This window comes from Lupinus angustifolius, chromosome LG06, assembly GCF_001865875.1.
Source record: "Lupinus angustifolius cultivar Tanjil chromosome LG06, LupAngTanjil_v1.0, whole genome shotgun sequence".
Lineage (NCBI taxonomy): Eukaryota > Viridiplantae > Streptophyta > Magnoliopsida > Fabales > Fabaceae > Lupinus > Lupinus angustifolius.
In genome coordinates this window covers 25,542,852-25,564,440 of record NC_032014.1, presented here as the reverse complement: position 1 = coordinate 25,564,440, position 21,589 = coordinate 25,542,852, and the positions used below count along the sequence as shown (strand labels likewise).

The following is a 21,589-nucleotide window of genomic DNA, read 5'->3' as shown; positions in this document are numbered from 1 at the left end:
CATATATATCTGTGTGTATAATTTCAATAAGCTGAGTGCTTCTTGTAGCTCCTTTCTTTGTGTGGTTTTGTTTGTTTACATTTAATATAATCCACACAAATATTCAGATCGGTAAAATGTAAATCACGAAGGATTTCATTTTTTAGTAGTACTTTCATTCTTTCTTTGGAATCATGTCTCAAACGTTTATGCCACAAGTAAGTAGAACATTTATCAATTAAGCCACGCTTAATTCCAAAGTTATGATGCAAGGTTAAAAATGTTTCAGAAAAAAGATTATCAAGATTTAACTTGTACAATCCATCACATAATATACCATTGTCAATTAAATGAGTATAGTTATACAAACTGAAATATTTATTACCAATTTAAAAGAGTATCCAATAACATCAAGTTTAGATAAATAAATCAATTTCCTAGATGTATTAGGTACATAAATGATTTCAAATAAATTTAAATGATGTCCAGTGTCAAAGATTAAACGATAAATTCCGACGGCTTCCACTAGAACCTTCATTCTATTTCCCATAAAGACAAATTTTTCATTTGGTCTTGTAGTTTGAGTCATAATGAATCCCTTTGTTTTCAACCAACCTTTGCGTTTTGGACAATCCTTTTGGAAATGTCCAATCTTTCTACAGAAACGATATTTGTTATCATGATGTTCCTTTTTGCGGATTTGACAAGATGACTCATTAATCTTTAAGAGTCTATTATCTTTCTTGTCATATTTCTTACTGACTTTCTTTCTAGCTCCTTGATGATTAACATAATTGATGGAATGATTTTCTTGGCTCCTCATTCTGGTTTCCTTCTAAACTAACTTTCTATGAAATTCATGCATATTCCATTTATCTTTGATGGTGTTATAGTTCATTTGGAAAGGACTATTCAGAGGGTAATGAATTTAGTATAAATTGCATAAGGAAGTTTTCATCTACATCTATTCCCAATGCCTTAAGTCTTGCTGTAATGTTTGTCATTTCAATGACATGTTCATGCATAGTATGAAAACCATCAAATTTTATGGTGGTCAATATACTCATTAGTGTCCCAGCAAGAGACTTGTCAGCAGTTTGGGAGCGCTCTTCTACAAACTTTAGCATTTTTTGGCACTTTCAATTTTAGGAAGAACTGACTTAATGTTGCCAGCAATACTCATTCGCATATACATTAGACTCAATCTGTTTGATCTTTCCCAATTTCTCTATGAACTTTGTGTTCTTCAGTGCTTATATTAGTAATAACACTTGGCTTATTTTCTCTATGTGACAAATATAAATCCATTACCCGAAGGTAAAATTGGATTTGTTCACTCCATTCAGAGAAGTCAAGTCCATTGAAAGTTGAAACATATGAGAATTACGAATGTAAAACAACAGGTACTGCAATCAATAAAATTAAACAAAAACATTAAGGCTTTGAGTTACATACTAAATTAATTCGGACTATTTCATAAGTGTATATTACTGTCTACCTTTGGGTAATTCATCAATATACCACACTAGACATAATGATACTAAAAGGAATTCACATAATTTGACAAACACGCATGCATATATTAGAAACATTTCCTATCTTTGGATATATAAATATAACTAATGATGCATTTACACTACCAATATACATGCTCATTGATTATAAGAACAAACAATCAACTTTTGAGCAATTCTTAAATGTCTTATAATAATGAACATCAATTTATTCATAAATAAATAATTGTTATATCATTCATAGTATCAAATTAATGAGTAAATGAAATATGATCATACAATTTGAAATTAAATAAACATAAAGATTTGACCATTTTGGTGATTAACAAATCTATCATACAATAATTCCAAACAAATGAAATATGATCATACAATTTGGAATTAAATAACTATAAAGATTTTACCACTTTGGTAATTAACAAATCTATATACAATAATTCCAAACAAATATCAAGTCATAATATTATACATACATATGACTCCCAAAGTTACGCATAATTATAAAGTTACATTCATATTGATGAAAAGTTAAATTGTAACTTAATTATAATATATATTCAACGTTATATAAATATATGTATATATATATATTACTTCCTGTTAATGCTATATACATAAATAACTGTTCATATATATATTTCATTGTTAACCAATTCACACATATACATATATTAAAAGGAACAATAAACATGTGTATGTGTATTGGCGTTTTTGTTTGTTATATATATATATATATTGCTTTTGTTACGTATTGTGAAATAATGCACTGTTAGGTAATGTGCAAAGTTTCTACACGGTTTCATTCTTTCCAAAACCAGAATAAAGAAAAGTAATGAAACAGTCTCAATAACATGAAGTGCTTTCTTTATATTAACATTATATGAACAGGACAATATGAATAGTGCAGAATATATGTACAATGATATTGATATGTTCTCTTTATGCACTTATTATTATTATTATAATGAAACCAAAATAATCATATATGAGTTCTCTAAATATTTAAGAATATATTTCAAAACATTATTCATGATTAAATCATTTTTAATGAAAAACTATAAGATCTTAAACACAATGCTCTGATACCACATGTAAACTTAATCATAGAAACCATGATAAATGAATCTTAAGAATTCATAGCTTTCACATTATAAGAATGGTTATAGATTACCTTTACTCATGGCGACACGATCATCCTTTGAATGTTGTGTGTTGTTCTTCGTCAATAGAGAAACTCTTCTATCTCTTTCCTTCATTTCTATGCTCTCCTTTGTTGATGGTTGATAGAGACAAACTTTCTAGGCAAAGATAGGAACAATGTTTCAAGTCTTTTTTACCGTTAATATAGTGCTTCCATCAAACACTATATATAGACTCTTTCTCAAGAGTCTTACCTATTCATTGATAACTCTTCATTCAAGAGTTATGTCATTCAAATAACAAAATATCATATATCTTCATGTCACAAGAGACACTTCTTACATAAGGTTTGTAATGACATATTTTTTAGCTCATAAAGTCTAAACAATTTCTAAAATTACTTATGTAACTAGTGGAAGATTGGAAGAAATTTTGGGTTACACATAATATTTAAATGTGTTAGGGCCATTATTATTAACCAAATTAAAGTGATCTAGTTCAAATTAATTATTGTGTAGGTATCAAATGTCTCATTTCTATTTTATGATGTGAAGAAATATGAAAATTCAAATGACATCGCTCTTTATGAAATGATATATATTTCTTATAAATAAGGGGTTATAGATCCCAATTGTACACAAGTGCAAAACAACATCAAAACCAACTATATTTTCTTCATTCAATTATAGCATAAACTAAGGTTAAGGATAATCTACAATTGGAAGATCAAAAAACCTACATGTTCTATTATGGACATAGAGTTGATGAATACAAAACTAAAGACAACTAAAGTTCATTCACCATATTTTTTAGAAATATACTAAGATTTTTCCTATAGATAAGTATTCGAGAGCTAACAACAAAAGTGATAGATGGAAATGCTTTAATTTTTTAAGAGAACACCCATGCATACGAGAACAATATGTGTCCCCTTCCCTAAAAAATAAGAGATCTTTTACCTCTCTATGTATCAACGATGACCCCTGCCTATATCTAGAATCCAAGGATCGATATTATGGTCCTTAGGCACAGGCAAATTAATTAGCACACAAATCAATCTTCTCCTGTATGCTGTTAATCTACACAAGGATAAATTTATTTAATAGGAGACATGCATATGTACATGCATGCGCTTCTATAATGAAATAATTTGTTTTGATTATAATCTATATCCTAAAGTTTGGAAATGTTGACAAAGGGAGTCCACCCAAAAAAAACCTATATCTGTAGGGAGTATTTATTTACATCTGTCTTCTCTCGTAGAGATATGTACTCATGAGGTGCTCAATATCTTCTAGCAATAGAAAAATTGTAAAAAAAATACCACCTTTTTCATTGAGCATACTAACCGACTTATTTCAAACTAGTCTCCATGCGGTGATTCAAAAGTATAGAGGATTGGTCCTATTTATGTCAATAACAAAAGAAAAACAAAATAATCCACAATGACATAATTGATCCTAATACAATTATTACTTTGACAAGATCAATCCTAATCAATTCCAACATACCATAAAAAATATGAAATATTTGTAGAGATTCTTACCAATTATTATTTTTAGAACTTTTTAAGAATTCTCGAAGATGATTAAAGTTAAAAATCAGAAAGATCATAAGGACGGATTAAAATGAATAATTTATTCTCACCTAAAGGAAAATGACCTCTTTAGAAAGCAAACCCCCTTTGCATATAATAGATTACATGCTGTAAATTTGAGATGAGTTAATTAGGAGAACCAACGTTCTTTCTCGGTCTAGAAGAAAATTAGATGACTGAATACATCTTTGTACATCAACAGAAGTATATTAAGGAGCTTATAAAGAAACACAAAATGAATAATTCCAAGGCTATGAGCATTCCCATGCACTCATCTTTTGTTTTGAATAGAGATGATAAAGGTAATAAGGTTACAATAGCATGATAGAATCTCCTATATGTACATAACACCTAGTAGCACTAACATCCAAACTAGTGTCAAACTATGCGCGAGATTTCAAATAAATCACAGAGAATTTCATTTTAAGAATGGTAAAAGAATTTTATTGGAACAAGTGAGCGATCAAAAGTAAAAGTGAATAGGGAGACGAGATAATATCACAAGGAATTTGGTAACGAGATTCGACCAATTGTGTCTATGTCTCTGAAAGCGTTGAGAGACTACCACTACGTATTAGAGAATAAAGATTTGTGTTTGTGCCTATTGTACTCCATGTTACATTAAGTTCATATAACATATAAATATATAGCTCTCTATCCTAATTTCTTTACATCAGCCAAAGCTTATAACCTGTATTGTTGTTATCAGAAGAAAATGCAAGTTATAATGGATTATAAACCATTGCACGACAATCTCCACCGTGGTGAATATTATCAATCTCCATCTTTCATCGTTGGGTTGGAGGTGCTTCATTGTCCAACATCAGTGAATGTTCAACAAGCTCAAGCAATGCTTGTATTGTCTATAGTAATCGGCTTGGTTAACATATTAGTTGCATTTTCTGATGTGTGAACCTTCTATAATAGTATCTACCCACAAGCTACTAACTCTTTGATTTTGTGAAATCTATCAATAATATGCTTGGTCCTAACATGATAAACCTAGTTCTTTGCCAAGAAGATAACACTTTTGCTGTCACAATACAACATAACTCCACCTTGCTCAATGCCTAATTCATTTACCAGCCCCATTAGCCAAAAGACTTCCTTAGAAGTTTCACCATTTGCCATTTACTCTACTTTAGTTGTGGGGATAACAACAACAAATTGAATTGATGATCTACAGATAATTGGTCCAACTACAAGGGTGAAAAAAACCCATATTGTGAACCTTCTATCAACCTAGTTTGTTGGCTGCCAAACATGATACCGAGACCTGTGGTCCCTTCAAATATCTGAAATTATATTTGATTGCTTCCCAATGTTGCTTTCCCGGTTCCGACATGTACTTGCGCAGTGGTCTAGTACAAACCACAACAAACATCAAGCAGCCCACTGCACTATCATATAGAACCACACTATCATATGGAACCTTTGACATGTATTTTGCCTCTTCATCTGATCTAGGAAAATTTTGAAGTGATTTGCCAACAGAATTCTCACTACTTTAGCGTTGCTCATATCAAATCTCTCTAAGTTCTTTCCAAGATAGCTTTGTTCGGAGATCCATAGTTTTATGGCTCCCTGTAGGGGTGGCAAATGGGCTTGGCCCGACAGGCCAGCCTGTTCGGATAGGTGTTTTTAGCAGGCCAGGCTGAGGGTTTTAGCCCAAAAGCCCGTATTCAACCCGTTTTGGAAGCCCGTTTTTTAGACGGGCCATGGAGGGCCGGGCCGGACTGGCCCAGCGGGCCAACATTGAAACTAAAGTTTATTTGTCTATCATGTTGCTCATTGCAATTAAGATTAAACTTTTACAATTTTAACTTATGTTTGAATCCTTAAGCATATAATTATTCTTTCTCTTTGTAAAATGAACATTTAATATCTCATTATGTAATTATCTATTATCTTCACTCTTATCCAATTATTGTGCTTGTTATGAGAAGGTGGAGTTTCACTGACAATTAGGGGTGTTTGAATCAAGTTTAAACATTTAATTAATTGAAATAGAAAATTGGAAACTCAAATAGAACTACTAATTTTGATTCCTTTTGGAAAATTAATTGAATTCGACTGGTTTCAATTTATATTTTTAATGTAGTCGAATTCAAATTAAATTGAGTAATATATATATTATTGTGATTGATTTATAATATAATAGTTTTGATTCTTTTACATTTTTAAAACTTAGGAGTTATAAGCTCTATTATGAACTAGGAGTCTAAAAGTTTAAGACTATGGTGGTTTATTGTTTAGAATTTACAAGTTTTATACTAATGTAATATGTTATTATGAGATTGTTTCTTTTGTTTGTGATTTTTTGTTTTAAAATACATTTATGAATGGTTTGAATTATTTATTTTGTCTAAAAGTTTTTAATGTGTGTTTAAAAAAAAAAAAAACGGGCCAGCCCGCCGGCCTACCAGCCCTGCCAAATATGGGTCGGGCTGGCATTTTGAGCCCTTTTAATAATAAGGGCCGGGCCGGGCCAGCCCATATTCTGACGGGCCAAAGGCGGACCAGACCGGGTCGGGCCGGGCTGGCCTGTATTGCCACCTCTAGCTCCCTGGGCCTTGTGAATCTCCATCCCAAGAATCTTCCTAGTAGCTCCTAATTTTTTCATGTCAAACTCCTTGCCCAATATGTCTTTCAACTCATTTATATTACTCTAATGATTAGCAGCAATCAACATATCCTCAAAATGAGGTAGTAGAAAAATAAAAGAGCCATAAACAAGGCTTCTAACATAAATATTACAATCATACTCACAACGCTTGTAACCAAGCTTCAACATATAAGTGTCAAACCGCTTGTACCACTATATGGGAAACTACTTCAACCCATATAGTGATTTCTTCAAATTGCAAAGCAAATGACTCTATCTAGCTGCACTGAACCTTTTTGGTTGTGTCATGCAAATTTTCTCCTTTAATTCACCATATAGAAAGGCATACTTCATATCCATCCGTTCTAAGTGCATATCTCGACTGGCTACCAAGGCAAGCACTATCCTGATAGAAGTGTGTCTTATTACTAGGGAAAAATCTCATTGTAGTCAATCCCCTTATGTTGTGAATACCATTTTTCTACATGACGAGCCTTGATCTTTTCCCCTTCTTTTCCTGATACTTCTGGCTTCCTCTTGTACACCCACTTACACCCAACTGCACGCTTGTCTAGGGGAATGGGACAAGATCTGAAGTTTTGTTCTTGCATAACGACTATATCTCTTCTATAATGACACCTGTCCATTATGCTGTCTCTTGGTTGTTTATAGTCTCTTGAAAACTACATGGATCTCCTGAACTGATATGGAGAACAACTAAAACAATATCCTTAAAGTAATATCTATATGGTGTTTGATAAAATGTCTATTCTTGTCTCAGGGAAGTAGATACTCTGGCACACCTGAACTGTCCGCTTGAGAGTCATCATGTTTTTGACTTGTACCAGTGCATGATTCCTTGCATTTATTCACTTAAAGTGTTTCATTGCTCACTGTAATTCTATTTGATCCCAAAGTCTCTCCTTTTGGCCAAGACACCTCTATCGAAAGTGATTGTTTCAGAATGAAATCTTCATCAAGCATTACATTTCTACTCAACACCACATTTCTAAAAACTTGATCCTAGAACTTGAACCCCTTCACACCTTTAGTATATCCAATGAAGATACACTTCTTTGACTTAGGATCAAGTTTAAACAATTCATCACTAGACACATGTACATAAACATGACACCAAATATACACAAATTTTTGTAATTAACTGGTTACATGCCTTTATTTCTTCGGCAACTTTACAATCCAATGAAGCTCGTGGTGATTCTATTGATGACATGTCATGCCACAATAAGTGCCTCTGCCTAAAATATTTTGGAAAGTCCAACATTTAGTCTCATAGATCTAGCCCTCTTTGTTAGAGTCATATTCATACTATCTACAACACCATTTTTCTAAGGAGTCTTCTTTAGTGAAAATGCCTCTGAATGTCATTTTCCTCACAGAATTTTAGAAACATTGTATCCTTTTACTCCATATCATTGTCCCACCTCAGGTATTTGATTTTTTTTGCCAGTATGGTTCTCTACCTCCGCCTTCCAAACTTTGAACTTGTCAAAACTTTTGACTTATACTTCGAAAATATACTCAAACCTTGCGAGAAAAGTCATCAACGAAGGTAACAAAATACCTAGAACCTCCTAGGATGGTTTCTGAGTGGGTCCCCATACATCATTGTAGACATACTCTAGAATGCCCCAAGTCTTGGGTTGGCTAGCTTTGAAACTAACTCGTGCCTGTTTCTTGAGCGTACATTACTTGCACAAATCTATCTTGCATTTGCTGACTCTCCTCTACAGTCCTCTCTTGCATAGTTATTTCATGTCATACATACTAATATGATTCAAACACATGTGCCATAGTTTTGTAACATCATGATCTAAATCTACTGAAATATCTTCAGCCACTCCAACAACTCCACCTGGACTGTAATTCCTAAAAACTTGTACATGTTCCTAGTAGTCCTCTTGCCCTTCGTCATAGTCAGAGCATATTTGCATACTCGACGAGTATCACTGTTCTAATCAACTCTATAGCTAAATCCTTTGACCTGTAATATCCCCAAAGAAATCACTTTCTTATTCAAATCTAGAATGTGTCTAACCTCATATAATATCTTCATTACACCATCATCCATCCATCACAATTCTGATTTCTCTCATGCCAATAATTGCACATGCTGTGAACATGGGTCATGTTGGGACGAGTTAAATCTTGTCCCATACCTGACCCTAAATGTTGGTCAGTTTACTTTTTAAACCCAGACATTGACCCGAAGCTAAACCAACCTTAACTATCGACCGAGTCAACCTTTAAATCCGAACCTTGACCCAATTAAATATAATGCATACTCATTTTAGATAAAGTCTTCACATTATTATTTATTAATATGAAAATGTAATTTGACATATAAAATGATATATGTATATATATTATTAATCATGTATATATGAAGAAAAATGGTAGAATCAATAATACTTTCGACTAAAAAGATGCTATTATTATGTACACATTTAAATAGAGATACATACAAATATAATGAGTGAGTGCACATGAGACAAGTTGAGCCGGGTCGCATTTGGTCCTTACCTGACCCTAAATATTGATTAAGTTTAATTTTTTAAGCCGAACCCAACTGTAGACCCAACGAGGCCCGATCCTATTTGGACTCGATCATGATTAGACGATACCAGGTGAACGGGTAGGGTCGGGTCCTGCTCACCCATCTACCTCTAAAGTTTTTAGCATATATTTATATATATTATGCACTTAATAAATTTTTGATATTAACAATATCTATATGTTCTATAATTGATCTCAATTTAATAAAAAATTAAAACGAGAGTGAGTAATATTACAAGAAAGAAGGAGATGAAATATATTGAATGAAATTGAAAAATAAAAAAAAACTATTTTTTGAATGTTTGTTGTTAGAAGTGGATATTCATCATATATAATGAATGAATCCAAATCCATCCATTACTAAATTTATATATTGAATTATATTCATTATAATCCATTAACACAAAGGAATGAAATTAGACGAATTTAATTTTTTTATAATTTTGATGGATTGTAGATAATTTTTCACAAGTATTGATAATAGTCTTCTCTTGTATTGTCTATATATATCTACTCTCTTTGTCTAGAAACCCACCACAATACATACTCTATTCTTGCATTTAGTTTTAAGTTCAGTTTGCTTCACTGAGATATCCATGGCTACTGTGGCAGACAAAGTTGTAGTGCCCACTATGCAGCTAGAAAGGTTGTTTAGCATGAAAGGAGGAAAAGGAGAATCCAGCTATGCCAACAATTCTCAAGCACAGGTATCTCTCTATTCTCTCTATTCTTTTAATAACTCCTCAATAAATTCGTCAAGCACTACCCCCTCTCTATATATATTTACAAACAAATGAAGTCCCTAACTCACCTTTCAATCAGCAAGGTATAAATAAGACTAAAATGGATTATCTCCATTTTCTAGTATCAGACAAGAAAATATTCTTAGACAAAAAAATTATTATTAATAACGAAATAAATTTGAACCTCATATTCTAATGTACCATTTAGTATTGAGATAGGTTCCCAGCCGAAATAAAACGAGTACTTTTTCATTAGTATATCCTCAAACTCGAGGACATATTTACAAGTTGGTTTTTCGAGCGAAAAGAGTAAGGCTTGAAAACAACAACTGATCCTTGTAAGTGAGTATAGATGATATATATGATCTATTTTATGCAGGCCAGACATGCCAAGTCAATGCTTCACCTTGTAAAAGAAAACCTTGATCTAGCTGAGCTTCAAGCCTCAGACAACCCATTTGTGGTTGTGGACTTGGGTTGCGCATCTGGCAGCAACACCATCAATGTGGTGGATGTCATCATCAAGCATATCATCAAGCGTTACGAGGCTTCAGGACTAAAACAACCTGAGTTTTCTGCCTTCTTCACAGATCTTCCAAGCAATGACTTCAACTCCCTCTTCCAACTACTTCCTCCACTGGGCAACTATGGAGCTAGAACGGAAGAGTGCGTTGCTGCAAATAACCACCGCTCCTACTTCACCGCCGCGGTCCCAGGCTCTTTCTACCGGAGGCTTTTTCCGGCAAAGACCGTTAATATTTTCCACTCAGCCTTTTCTTTGCATTGGTTATCTCAGGTACTGAAGTACTTTTTAGTCTCTTTCTTTTCTTTTTCTTGTATTATTTGAAAATTGGATGCTCTTCTTCACTATTCAGTTTAAAAAACATAATCCAATATTAAGTTTAAAAAACTTACTTTATATCTTATATATTAATTGTATTAAAAATTTAATAGTTTAAATATACTTATTAAATTAAATGATTAGATTTTCCTATAATCCCTAAAATATGACATAATTTTTTTTAAACTTACTCTTGATCCCTCTTTTGTTTTGTTTCTTTATTTTTTATGAAAAACAATTATTTAAAATCCTGTTTGGTTGTGTTACTTTTGTGTAGAAAAGAAAAAGTAGATGAGCATTCTATTCTCGAAACCATTCTATATATGTATTATTTTTACCACTAGCATTATTTGAAATATTCAAAATTAACAATTTCTCTTATAACAAAGTAAGTTATCTCTATGTCTCTTACTTTTATTTTTTTACGCATTTTAAAAATTTATCTAAAAACAAAAAAGAATTAAAGTTGTCATAATTTGATTTAAAAAACAATATTATTTTTACATTTACTCAACAATGTAAAAATGTTTTCTAACACAAAAATAATAATAAAAAAAGTAGAAATACCTGGTTACTTAAGTAAAATAATTGAATATAACCTTATATAATTATGTAGTATATGTGGTTGTAAATTTTATGCTTCATCCTTGTTCATAGGATGTTTATAACTAATTCATATTTAGAAAAGTAGGTAAAAATAGTTATAACTCTCAATTTTAAAAACTATATTATCATTTAACAGTATCCTTCTTTGGAAGTGAAATTTTAGAATATGTATGGAATAATAAATATAGAGGATACTTATGGAGGAGTGTATTTGATATAATTGTTATGTTTTGGTATGAATTTGCTATAATTAATTAATACTAAGTTATATTTAGGAAGAGAAAAAATGATTTATAAATTATGACGTGCGGGCAGTATATATGAGATTTTTAGTTAGAGAGCATTTATAATCATATGTGGGTAAAGAGAGGGTGAGAGACATTTAAAAAAAATAAAGAAACAATATATTTTTTATTATTTTTTACACACATTTTACAATCATTCATCATCTATGTAGCTTTATTAAACTAAACTACTAAAGCAATTTTTTTACTGAATAGTTATAAAATAAGTCTGAAAAGTTGTGTGGATAAAAGTTAATTAAAAGGGTTTTATCAACTTAATGAAGCATTAAGAGTTAAGGATAAAAATACAAAGTTAAAATATCTATTACACTTGTATTCTTTATGTAATGCGCCTTAGTTTCCACTATATAACAAGTATCTATGCACATCCTAGGACAACAAAAATAAATATTCTATCTTTCTTGAACCTTCTATCACCTGAACTAGTTAAATTGCACAAAAGTAATCGATTTCAAATCATTCTATTAGTTCTCTCTCTTTTTTAAAGCTTGTGATTAGAATTATAACTTAACTTTATGTTCCACACATTTCTTGGAAACTTTTGGTGAATAACGTTTAACTTAGTTTGCTGAACAACTTTTAACAATTTCTCTTTTATCACTCTCTTAAGATCTCTCCCTAACAGTCACACCCTCACCCCACCCATCAAGCACCTAAAAGAATCTATGTAATCTCTATGCTGTAATTTCTAGGACAAAATTAAAAGCAATGTTTGCCACTTCCTCATGATAATATAAAAAAGTAATATCTATGTACAGTTAGTATAAAGATTTATACTCAATTAGTATATTATTCACTATATATTTATGCTAATGTAGTGACAATGTATATAAAACTCTGCGAGTAACATTTTTTTCTCACAATATAATGTAACCCTTACAAGAATGATACATTCATTTGACGGTGTAAGTCCTAAATTAAAATTGATTTACCAAATCCATGGTCTCTAGCATCTAGGGAAAACAGTCCGGATTTCAGGGATATAAGACATAGTGACGTATTATTTTGGTGAATTAGACAGTGATTTTGAATGCATGCATAGAAAGCATATAATGCTATTCAACCTCATGCATTTTGATTTGTAGTACAGTATATACCTAGGCCGGTTGGATTTGACTACATATTTTTATACTCTCAAGGTCACACATTATCTATGATATTTTTAGAAAAACTTTTATACATTTTATACAAAAAAGACCCATGCTGATATATTAGCAGAAATTTGTTATCCTAAACCATATTTTATATGTTGTCATATACAACAAAAACATGTTATATTAATTCAAGTTTTTAAATATTCATTATTATTGATGTCTTTGCTTTGACATGAACATGGGACCCAGATGCCAGAAATTGTTGTAGACAAGAAATCAAGTGCATACAACAAAGGGAGGGTGTTTATCCATGGTAGTAGTGCGATCATAGCAAATGGCTACAAGAAACAATTCCAGACAGACTTGAGAAGCTTCTTGAGCGCAAGGTCAGTGGAGATGAAGAGAGGAGGGTCCATGTTCTTGGTTTGTTTAGGCAGAACTTCACTGGACCCTACAGACCAAGGTGGTCCTGGCCTCCTCTTTGGGACCCATTTTCAGGATGCATGGGATGATCTTGTCAAAGAGGTAAGTATCACTGATCATGTTCACAAAACATTTTTATACGTGCTTGTTGTGTCAACAGTGTAGACCATAATCACGTTGTCTAATAGACCGATTTCTATATTGTATTTTGTTATTGGCAGACCAAAAAGGACTTCTACATAGAGGAAAAAATAGAAATGATTTCAGACCAAAATTAACGATTTCATATTTTAACAAGACAATAAGGATGTTAGCATTCATCTTATGATTTTCTCTGTAATGATTTGTAGACAATGGGGACCCAGAAGTACTGTCTTTGAACTTAGCCAAAGCCATGTATTTATTAGCTATTATCCTTTACATGACATATATAATAGAAATATCCAACACTTTCTGTAATGATTTGTAGACAATGGGGACCCAGAAGTACTGTCTTTGAACTTAGCCAAAGCCATGTATTTATTAGCTAGTATCCTTTACCATGACATATATAATAGAAATATCCAACACTTTAACCAAGTACATAATATAATGGACCTTCATAATAGGATGGATTAACGTTACAATTGTCCAAGCATAGTCACATACTAACTTATAGGATAATAATTCACACACCTTTCCAACGTATCACAATAGGAATAGGAATCAATATTATTTTGTTGCTCATAAAATAATGCTAAGTCAGTTCTGTTGGGCTAACCTCTTTCATTAAAAGAAAATTTTCACTTAAGTAATATGAGGTCATTAGTATCATGCTTTCAACCAGTGTTGTTAAAACCGTATAGGTTATCAAACCGGTCAGGGTACTGGTATAGTAGTACAGTGATTCAACCAGTGGTTCAACTAGTATTTCAGTAATTAAACCGCATTCCGGTTAAACCGAACATACCTACTTATATTTATATATATATAAACCTATAACAAAAAAATTCCAAATAAGTAGATACTCAAATTTAGAATCCATATTTATAATTTACTCAAAATTCACATAAATAAAAAAATTGAAGTTTTTAACAAATTCAAAGTCTAAATTAAACAAATAAATTTAGAGTTTTAACATTTAACATCAAGGAGTCAAAGTTATCTTATATGAATATTATATATTTTTCTACCAAATCCTATCTCCAGACAGTACTCCAAGATTACACAAATGTCACTGAGATTACACACGAATGTTAAGAACCAAATTGTGTAATCTAAGTATGCTTTGGAAGCATGTGCCTTGAAGTGTTGAAGAAGAGTTGGAAAGATGAGTCACCTTGTAATAGGTTTTTAAGTTTTTAAATTTAAAAAAAAATATATATGTGTATAAACCAACCGGTTTAGTAAAATACCGACCGGTTCATCGGTTTTGATCGGTTCTTGACTGATTTTGATACTTAGCCGGTTCAACACCTGTACCATACTGGTTAGGGGGCCGGTTCACCAGTTTTCCGGTTGAACCGGCCGGTACGGTACGGTTTTTATAACTATACTTTCAACTTGGGTATAGATTGGTCAGTTGTCTCTTCCATGCGTTTTCAACCAATCAAAACATTTAGTCTGCTTTTATGTACACTGTCCAAAATGTGTAGCCTACTTGTTGCTTTCTCAACCAATCAAACCTTCCTTCTTTTACTAAACACCAGTTCACATTTACCTATACTTCCTTGCTCTATTTTGAAGCATATGATACTTAGATACTCACTCACTCTCATATAAATCAAAAGTATAATACATATCCATACTGAGAAATTGAGAATAAAAATTTATACATAGTAAATATATTATTTATTATTCATTTGTATTACTTATATTTAAGAGTAAATGATAATTAAATATGAATAGTGAATAATGAAGTAACAATGTAAGAACACAATTATAAATATTGTACATAACACAATTATCACTTTGCATTGATATGACTATGGTATATGGATTGATTCATGTGTATGGTATATGGTGTAAATGATAAGCTTGATGATCACAGGGATTAATCAGCAGTGAGAAAAGAGACAGTTTTAACATTCCAGTTTATGCACCGAGCTTGCAAGACTTCAGAGAGGTGGTTGAATCTGATGGCTCATTTACCATAAACAAGCTTGAGCTTTTCAAAGGAGGAAGCCCCCTTGTTGTGAACAAGCCAGATGATGCAAGTGAGGTAGGTAGGGCTCTAGCCAACAGCTGCAGGAGTGTGGCTGGAGTCCTTGTTGATGCACACATTGGAGACAAACTTAGCGACGAGCTGTTTCACAGAGTGGCGAGCCGAGCCACAAGCCATGGCAAAGTGCTATTAGAGCAAATACAGTTCTTTCATGTAGTTGCATCCCTTTCATTTGCTAATTGAGAATGCACAAAGAAAAAGGCCCTCTAGTGTTCTTCATTAGTTCACTCCTTTTTAACATCTCTCACTTTCCTTTTGTGTATTGTGTTGTGTTGTGTTTTACACATTTGCTAGACAGAAATGAGAGGTTCACCTCTTCCAACCTCTATTTTTACTCTCTTGAGTGTTTTATGTGCTATTGCTGACAGTAGTTACCTTCCACACATTATGTGTGGAAAATAATAAGAGAGATGAAGAATAAAAGATAATGGAAAATACTTCTTTCATCTATTAACTATATAAGAAAAAAAAGGTCCCCAACACTATTCCTCTTGGACATATGTCATGCTCTCATTTACATTTTTCCCTCCATAACATCTACATACTCTTATGATGAATTCATACATACTATCACTTTCATATATATCTTGCATCATTAATTTTTCTTCCTCACATATAACATCCACATGTATCATCTGACCATTTGTTTTCTAACCACACCTTTAATATTCTTTATTACTCATATATCTCATCCACATGCCATCATCTCACCATTTGCTTTCTAACAACACCTTTCATTATCCCCAAATCCATTTTCAACATTTTAATTTTTTCTCAGTACCAAATACATTTTTATTATCATTAAACTCTTCCTTCTCCATCTCTTTGTTTCACCTATCCTTCGTTCCATCAACTTTTTGTTTCTCTTTGTTTGCTCTTTTTTGTCTATCAAATACACATGTAAACATGCATATCTCCCAACATTTATCACATTTGCAAAACCAATTTATCACCTCATTGCTATTATCGGCTATACAATTCTAAATTTTAATAATATCAAGAGTTCCAACACACTTTTCAACTTTTTTGACCATCAAAATAAAAGATTTATTACTTTGATCATAACCCAAAAATATTAGACCCAATGAAATGAATTTGATAGAAAAAATCACAAGTATAATTTAAATATCAATAAACTAACAATAACAATATGTGCAGCTAATTCATCAATAACTCAATCAGACCAAGCACATCCGTTTCTACAATTTCCCACCTTACTAATTATTAATTCAAGTGTAGACCTATAATCGATTTCAAATCCCTAATAATATATCATCACCCAACTAACTAACTATTCGACCAATTAATAATTTATTATCCAAGATTATGATTTCACTGTTGTTAACAAAACCTTAATATAATCCCCATTACCTTCCCTTACGTAATTGTATAATTTAAATTGAAAAAATTGTATTGTTTCAACCTCATTCAATATTTACATTAATCTATCTATTCTATTTAAGATTTGTTATTACTCTAAGAATTAGAGTACTTTTTCACCTCATCAAAGCTTTGTGATTTTCCCACTCAATTTTAGTCAACACATTGCATATTCTTTGGATTTTAATTTCTCTCTATTAAATATTTGTTTTTAATAAATAAATAAAAACTCATATAGTATCACAATTCGATTTTCCTATTCCAATAAAAAATTCAAATTTGAAATTGAAAAAATCATTTCGTTTTGCATAACTTTTTAAATATTTATTTTAAAAAAAAATCACATAATATCACATTTTGGTTTTCCTATTTTCATTAGAAAATTCAAATTTGTAATTGTCATTTAATTTCTTTATGTGTTTGAAGAGGTTAGATCATTGTTCATTTGCACGATTAACATGTGTGTTCTTAACAATGTGAATATACAAGTAACATGTACATTTTTAACCATGCAAATGCACGGGTAACATAGTGTTCTTAACAATATAAATGTATGTGTAACATATTTATTTTTAACCATATGAATGCATGAGTAACATCTGTGTTGTATGAAACTATGATACAAGAGTTGATATGATGTGTTGATATACTCAAAACTGTCATAACAAATAATGGAAAAAATGTTCTAACTAATTAACTACTTTCAACTACAAAACCCAAAAAAGAAACTATGATTAATAAGTAAAAATAGACTTAGGTAATAGGCCCATTGTAACCTTTAACAAATCCTTTTGGATTATGATATTTATAACATATGTATGTGGTTTTTTCTTCTTATATTTTTTTTCCGATTCTATATATTTTAAATGTCTCCACAAGCTATGATGCGAAAACTTAGCATTCCAAGCTTGCAAATGAGAGAATGAAAATTTCCTAGTGCTAAGGGCTTAGTAAAAATATTAGCAGGTTGAGAAGATGAAGAAATAGGTAGTAAATGTAAAGTACCATTATGAACTCTTTCACGTACAATATGACAATCAATTTCAATATGTTTAGTATTTTTATGGAACACGATAGTTGCAGCATTATAAAGAGCAGATTTATCGTTACAATATAGGTGTATTACGATGGATATCAAAATCTTGTAGCAAAAACAGAAGTCAATATACTTCACAAGAAGCCATAACCGAATCTATATACTGACCTTATGTTGATGATATGGATATAATATTTTGTTTCTCACTTTTCTAAGAAACAAGTGATCCTCCTAAAAAGAAATACCAACATGTAACAGATTTTCTAGTATCCAAGCAAGGTCCTCAATCTGAATCTGAAAAACCTTTTATAACAGTGTTGTTATTTATAAGAAAGAGAACATCCAAACTTGGAGAGTGCTTTAGATACCTAAGAACTCTATATGCTGCATGCTGGTGTAAATTAGTAGGAGAGGATAATAATTGATTTAAATGACTAACAACACAAGCTAATGTATGGTTAGATGTAAGTGTGATATAATAGTTTGCCAATTAATTTTCTATATGAAAGTGCATCTTGAAGAGGAATACCAAATGTGCTATGTAGTTTGTTATTACACTCCATAAGAGTTGAAGAAGGCTTACAAGCCAGCATGTCAGTTTCATTCAAAAGATCTAAACCATATTTTCTATAATAGAGAGAAATCCCTTTACTAGATCTCGCAATTTCCATTCCAAGAAAAAACTTGAGATTTCCCAAGTCCTTGAGGCTAAATTTAGTATTTAATATATATTTAGTTGATTCTATTTACGATAGGTTGTTTCTTGCTAACACAAGGTCATCAACATAGACCAAAATGGTAGTGAAAATAGAACCCTAATTCTTGGTGAAAAGTTAGTGGTTTGCTTATAATTTTTGGTAGCCAGAGGCAATGAGAATTTGGGTAAGTTCATCATGTCATTGTCTACTTGCTTGTTTTAATCCCTATAAGGACTTTTCTAATTTGCAAATAGAGGGTATGGTGGAGATTTTTTTTCATGTATACGTCCTCCTTCAAATCACCACGAAATAAAATAGTGTTGACATCCAATTGATGTAGGAACCAATTGCATATTGCAGCTAATGAGAGAAGTGCTCAATAGTGGTCATTTTTACCACAGGACTGAAGGTATCCAAGTAGTCAATACCTATAGTTTAGTTGTAGCCTTTGGCATCAAGCTTGATCTTATGTCTCTCAATAGTTTCATTTGTCTTATGTTTTATCTTAAAAATCCATTTGCATCCAATTGCCTTCTTAATAGAGGATAAATTAATGAGAACTCAAGTATTGTTTTTCTTTAAGGCATTTAGTTTATTCTCGATAGCATTAATCCAACACTGATTTTGGATTGCATCCTTGTAATGGGTGGGGGTTAAGGTTGGTGAGATGATTAAGGAATAATGTTTATGTGCAGGAGATAGAAAATCATAGGTGAGGTAGTTAAAGATATGATACCCGATTAAGGATGAATTGGGTGGTTGTTGTCCCAAGGCAAGCAAGTTTTGGTAATCTTCAATAAATATATATATATATATATATATGGTTTAAAGATTCTTGTACATTGTCTAATAGGATCCCTTGAGGTTTCTTGTTGATTATAAAATGATGAATCATTGTTGGGTGTGTGAGGACTATAGGTTAAGTTATTGGACTCATTAAAAGACTCGTCAATATTAGGAATTGGTGAACTAGTGTCACTAGTATTCTCTTTTCCTGAAGGATGTCTCGAGGCAATATCAAAAAATCAGGGAAATGGTCTATGTTGTATAGGATATGATTACTGATGGAACTATGTTGCTGTGAAGATTCATAGGTTTGTAAATATGATGAATCTTGAAAGGGAACAACATTATTAGAAAGAAATATCTCATTTGTTTGATAATTTAAGAGTGTGACAAAAGTACCTCAAAAGGTAACTTATTGGACAAGTATTTAGTTGGCTACCTATTTACTAAGTGAACAACATGTGAAACAACATAATTCTTGAAGCATTTTGGTACGTTGGATTGAAAGATTAGACTTCATGCAACAGTAAGGAGGTGTTTACGTTTCCTCTCAACAATTTCATTTTTTTGAGAGGATTCAACACAAGAAGTTTGATGTTCCATGCCTTGTTCATCATATAATTGATGGAGAAGGAATTTCTTTCCATTATCACTCATAATGCACTTTGTCATAGTATTGAATTGGGTGCTAACTCTATCAATGAAGGACTTAACATGACACCTGGCTTCACCTTTTATTTTCATAGAGTAAAGCCACGTAAATCTAGATTTTTTATCTACAATGGTAAGGAAGTATTTATGCCCAAAAATAGGAATAATTTATGTGTATAACTCATGTGGAAACATTATCATTAAAGGTACAAGGAAAGAGAGTGGTATGGTAATTTTATTTTATGGGAGAATCTCTATGGTATGAATTGTTTCCTTCTTGGAATAGGCCTGTGGAATGAATTGTTTCATTTTTTGGAGGATTGACATGATAACTTAAGAATGAATGATTCAATGGAGAGATGGTGGTATAATTATTTTCTTTCTCTCTTGGAGGATTGCAATGCAACTTAAGGAGAAAAGATTTGTTTCCTTTTGTGGCCGTGTGATTCAAGGAGAGAGGGTGATATGATTTGTTTCCGTTTTGGGTTTACCTTGTGAATTATGATTATAGTTAAAAGTGTTTTTATTTGTTTCCTTTTTAGTCATTTTAAACTCAAAAATAATAACATTTGTGTGAGGGAAATTTGTGTGGAATTGAGGGTTGGTTACAATCAATAATTGGTTGATCTTTATTGTCATAATTAGGTCATTCAAGTATGATTCATAGCGTTAATTTCGTGGAGCCAAGTGGTCAGCCACACAACTCTTTGTAACCGAGTTTGATATGAGAAATACAAGTTGAACTTTGCTGGAAATTATTCACCTTAGTGAGAATTGTTCTCCCAAGTTCTTGGTTGAACCAGACACCCTTGTTCTTATCAAGAACCCCAAAGTTCTTGTGGCGAACTACACCCTGGCTTATCAAATAATTTACCACTGTTTGTGGTGCCTTTGTTCTTATCTTGAATCATTTCTTGTGGCAAACTTTATCTCGGCTTATCAAACTCTTGTTTGTGGCGCCATCCGTCTTCATATCTTAACCACCTTCTTTTATCCAATATACAAAAAATACATATACAACTCCGCCGCATTATTATTCAATATAATCCACAATACATTTCAAATACACCAACAAAGAAATGATCATCCAAAAAGGAACCACCCCAAGGAAGCTGCTATCAAGTGGCAACAAAGCTAGTCTCTTGCTTGGTGTCATCAAGTTATTCTTGTGTTATTTGTTTTTTATTCTTCCTCTACTCAACAACAACTATCAAAATAAATAAAAAGTCAAAGTAGAAAAAATAATAGCAAAAGAGTCGTGTAAAAAAAGAGTCTTATCAAAATTCAATATTACTGGGTGTTTTTGTGGTACATCAAAAACAAACACTAGCCACTTTTTTGTTTTGGTAAGTTTTGGGTGTTTTTCATTCATTGGTCTTTCGAAAATTCTTGATTGCTTGGTTCAATTAAG

General features: G+C 31.9%; 1 protein-coding gene across 1 annotated transcript; it reads left to right on the top strand.

The window, feature by feature from the left end:
• Positions 9,972-16,100, top strand: LOC109350940 (indole-3-acetate O-methyltransferase 1-like). Its single transcript, XM_019592252.1, has 4 exons — positions 9,972-10,119; positions 10,535-10,951; positions 13,251-13,526; positions 15,454-16,100. The coding sequence occupies exons 1-4, from the start codon at positions 10,009-10,011 to the stop codon at positions 15,808-15,810; spliced, it is 1,161 nt and encodes a 386-aa protein (XP_019447797.1). The 5' UTR covers positions 9,972-10,008; the 3' UTR covers positions 15,811-16,100.

Excerpts from the sequence above, each read along its gene's own strand:
- LOC109350940 (XM_019592252.1), top strand. The coding sequence starts at position 10,009 with ATGGCTACTGTGGCAGACAAAGTTGTAGTGCCCACTATGCAGCTAGAA. Across the intron at positions 10,120-10,534 it reads CCAACAATTCTCAAGCACAG|GCCAGACATGCCAAGTCAAT; the intron begins GTATCTCTCTAT and ends TATTTTATGCAG. Across the intron at positions 10,952-13,250 it reads CTTTGCATTGGTTATCTCAG|ATGCCAGAAATTGTTGTAGA; the intron begins GTACTGAAGTAC and ends CATGGGACCCAG.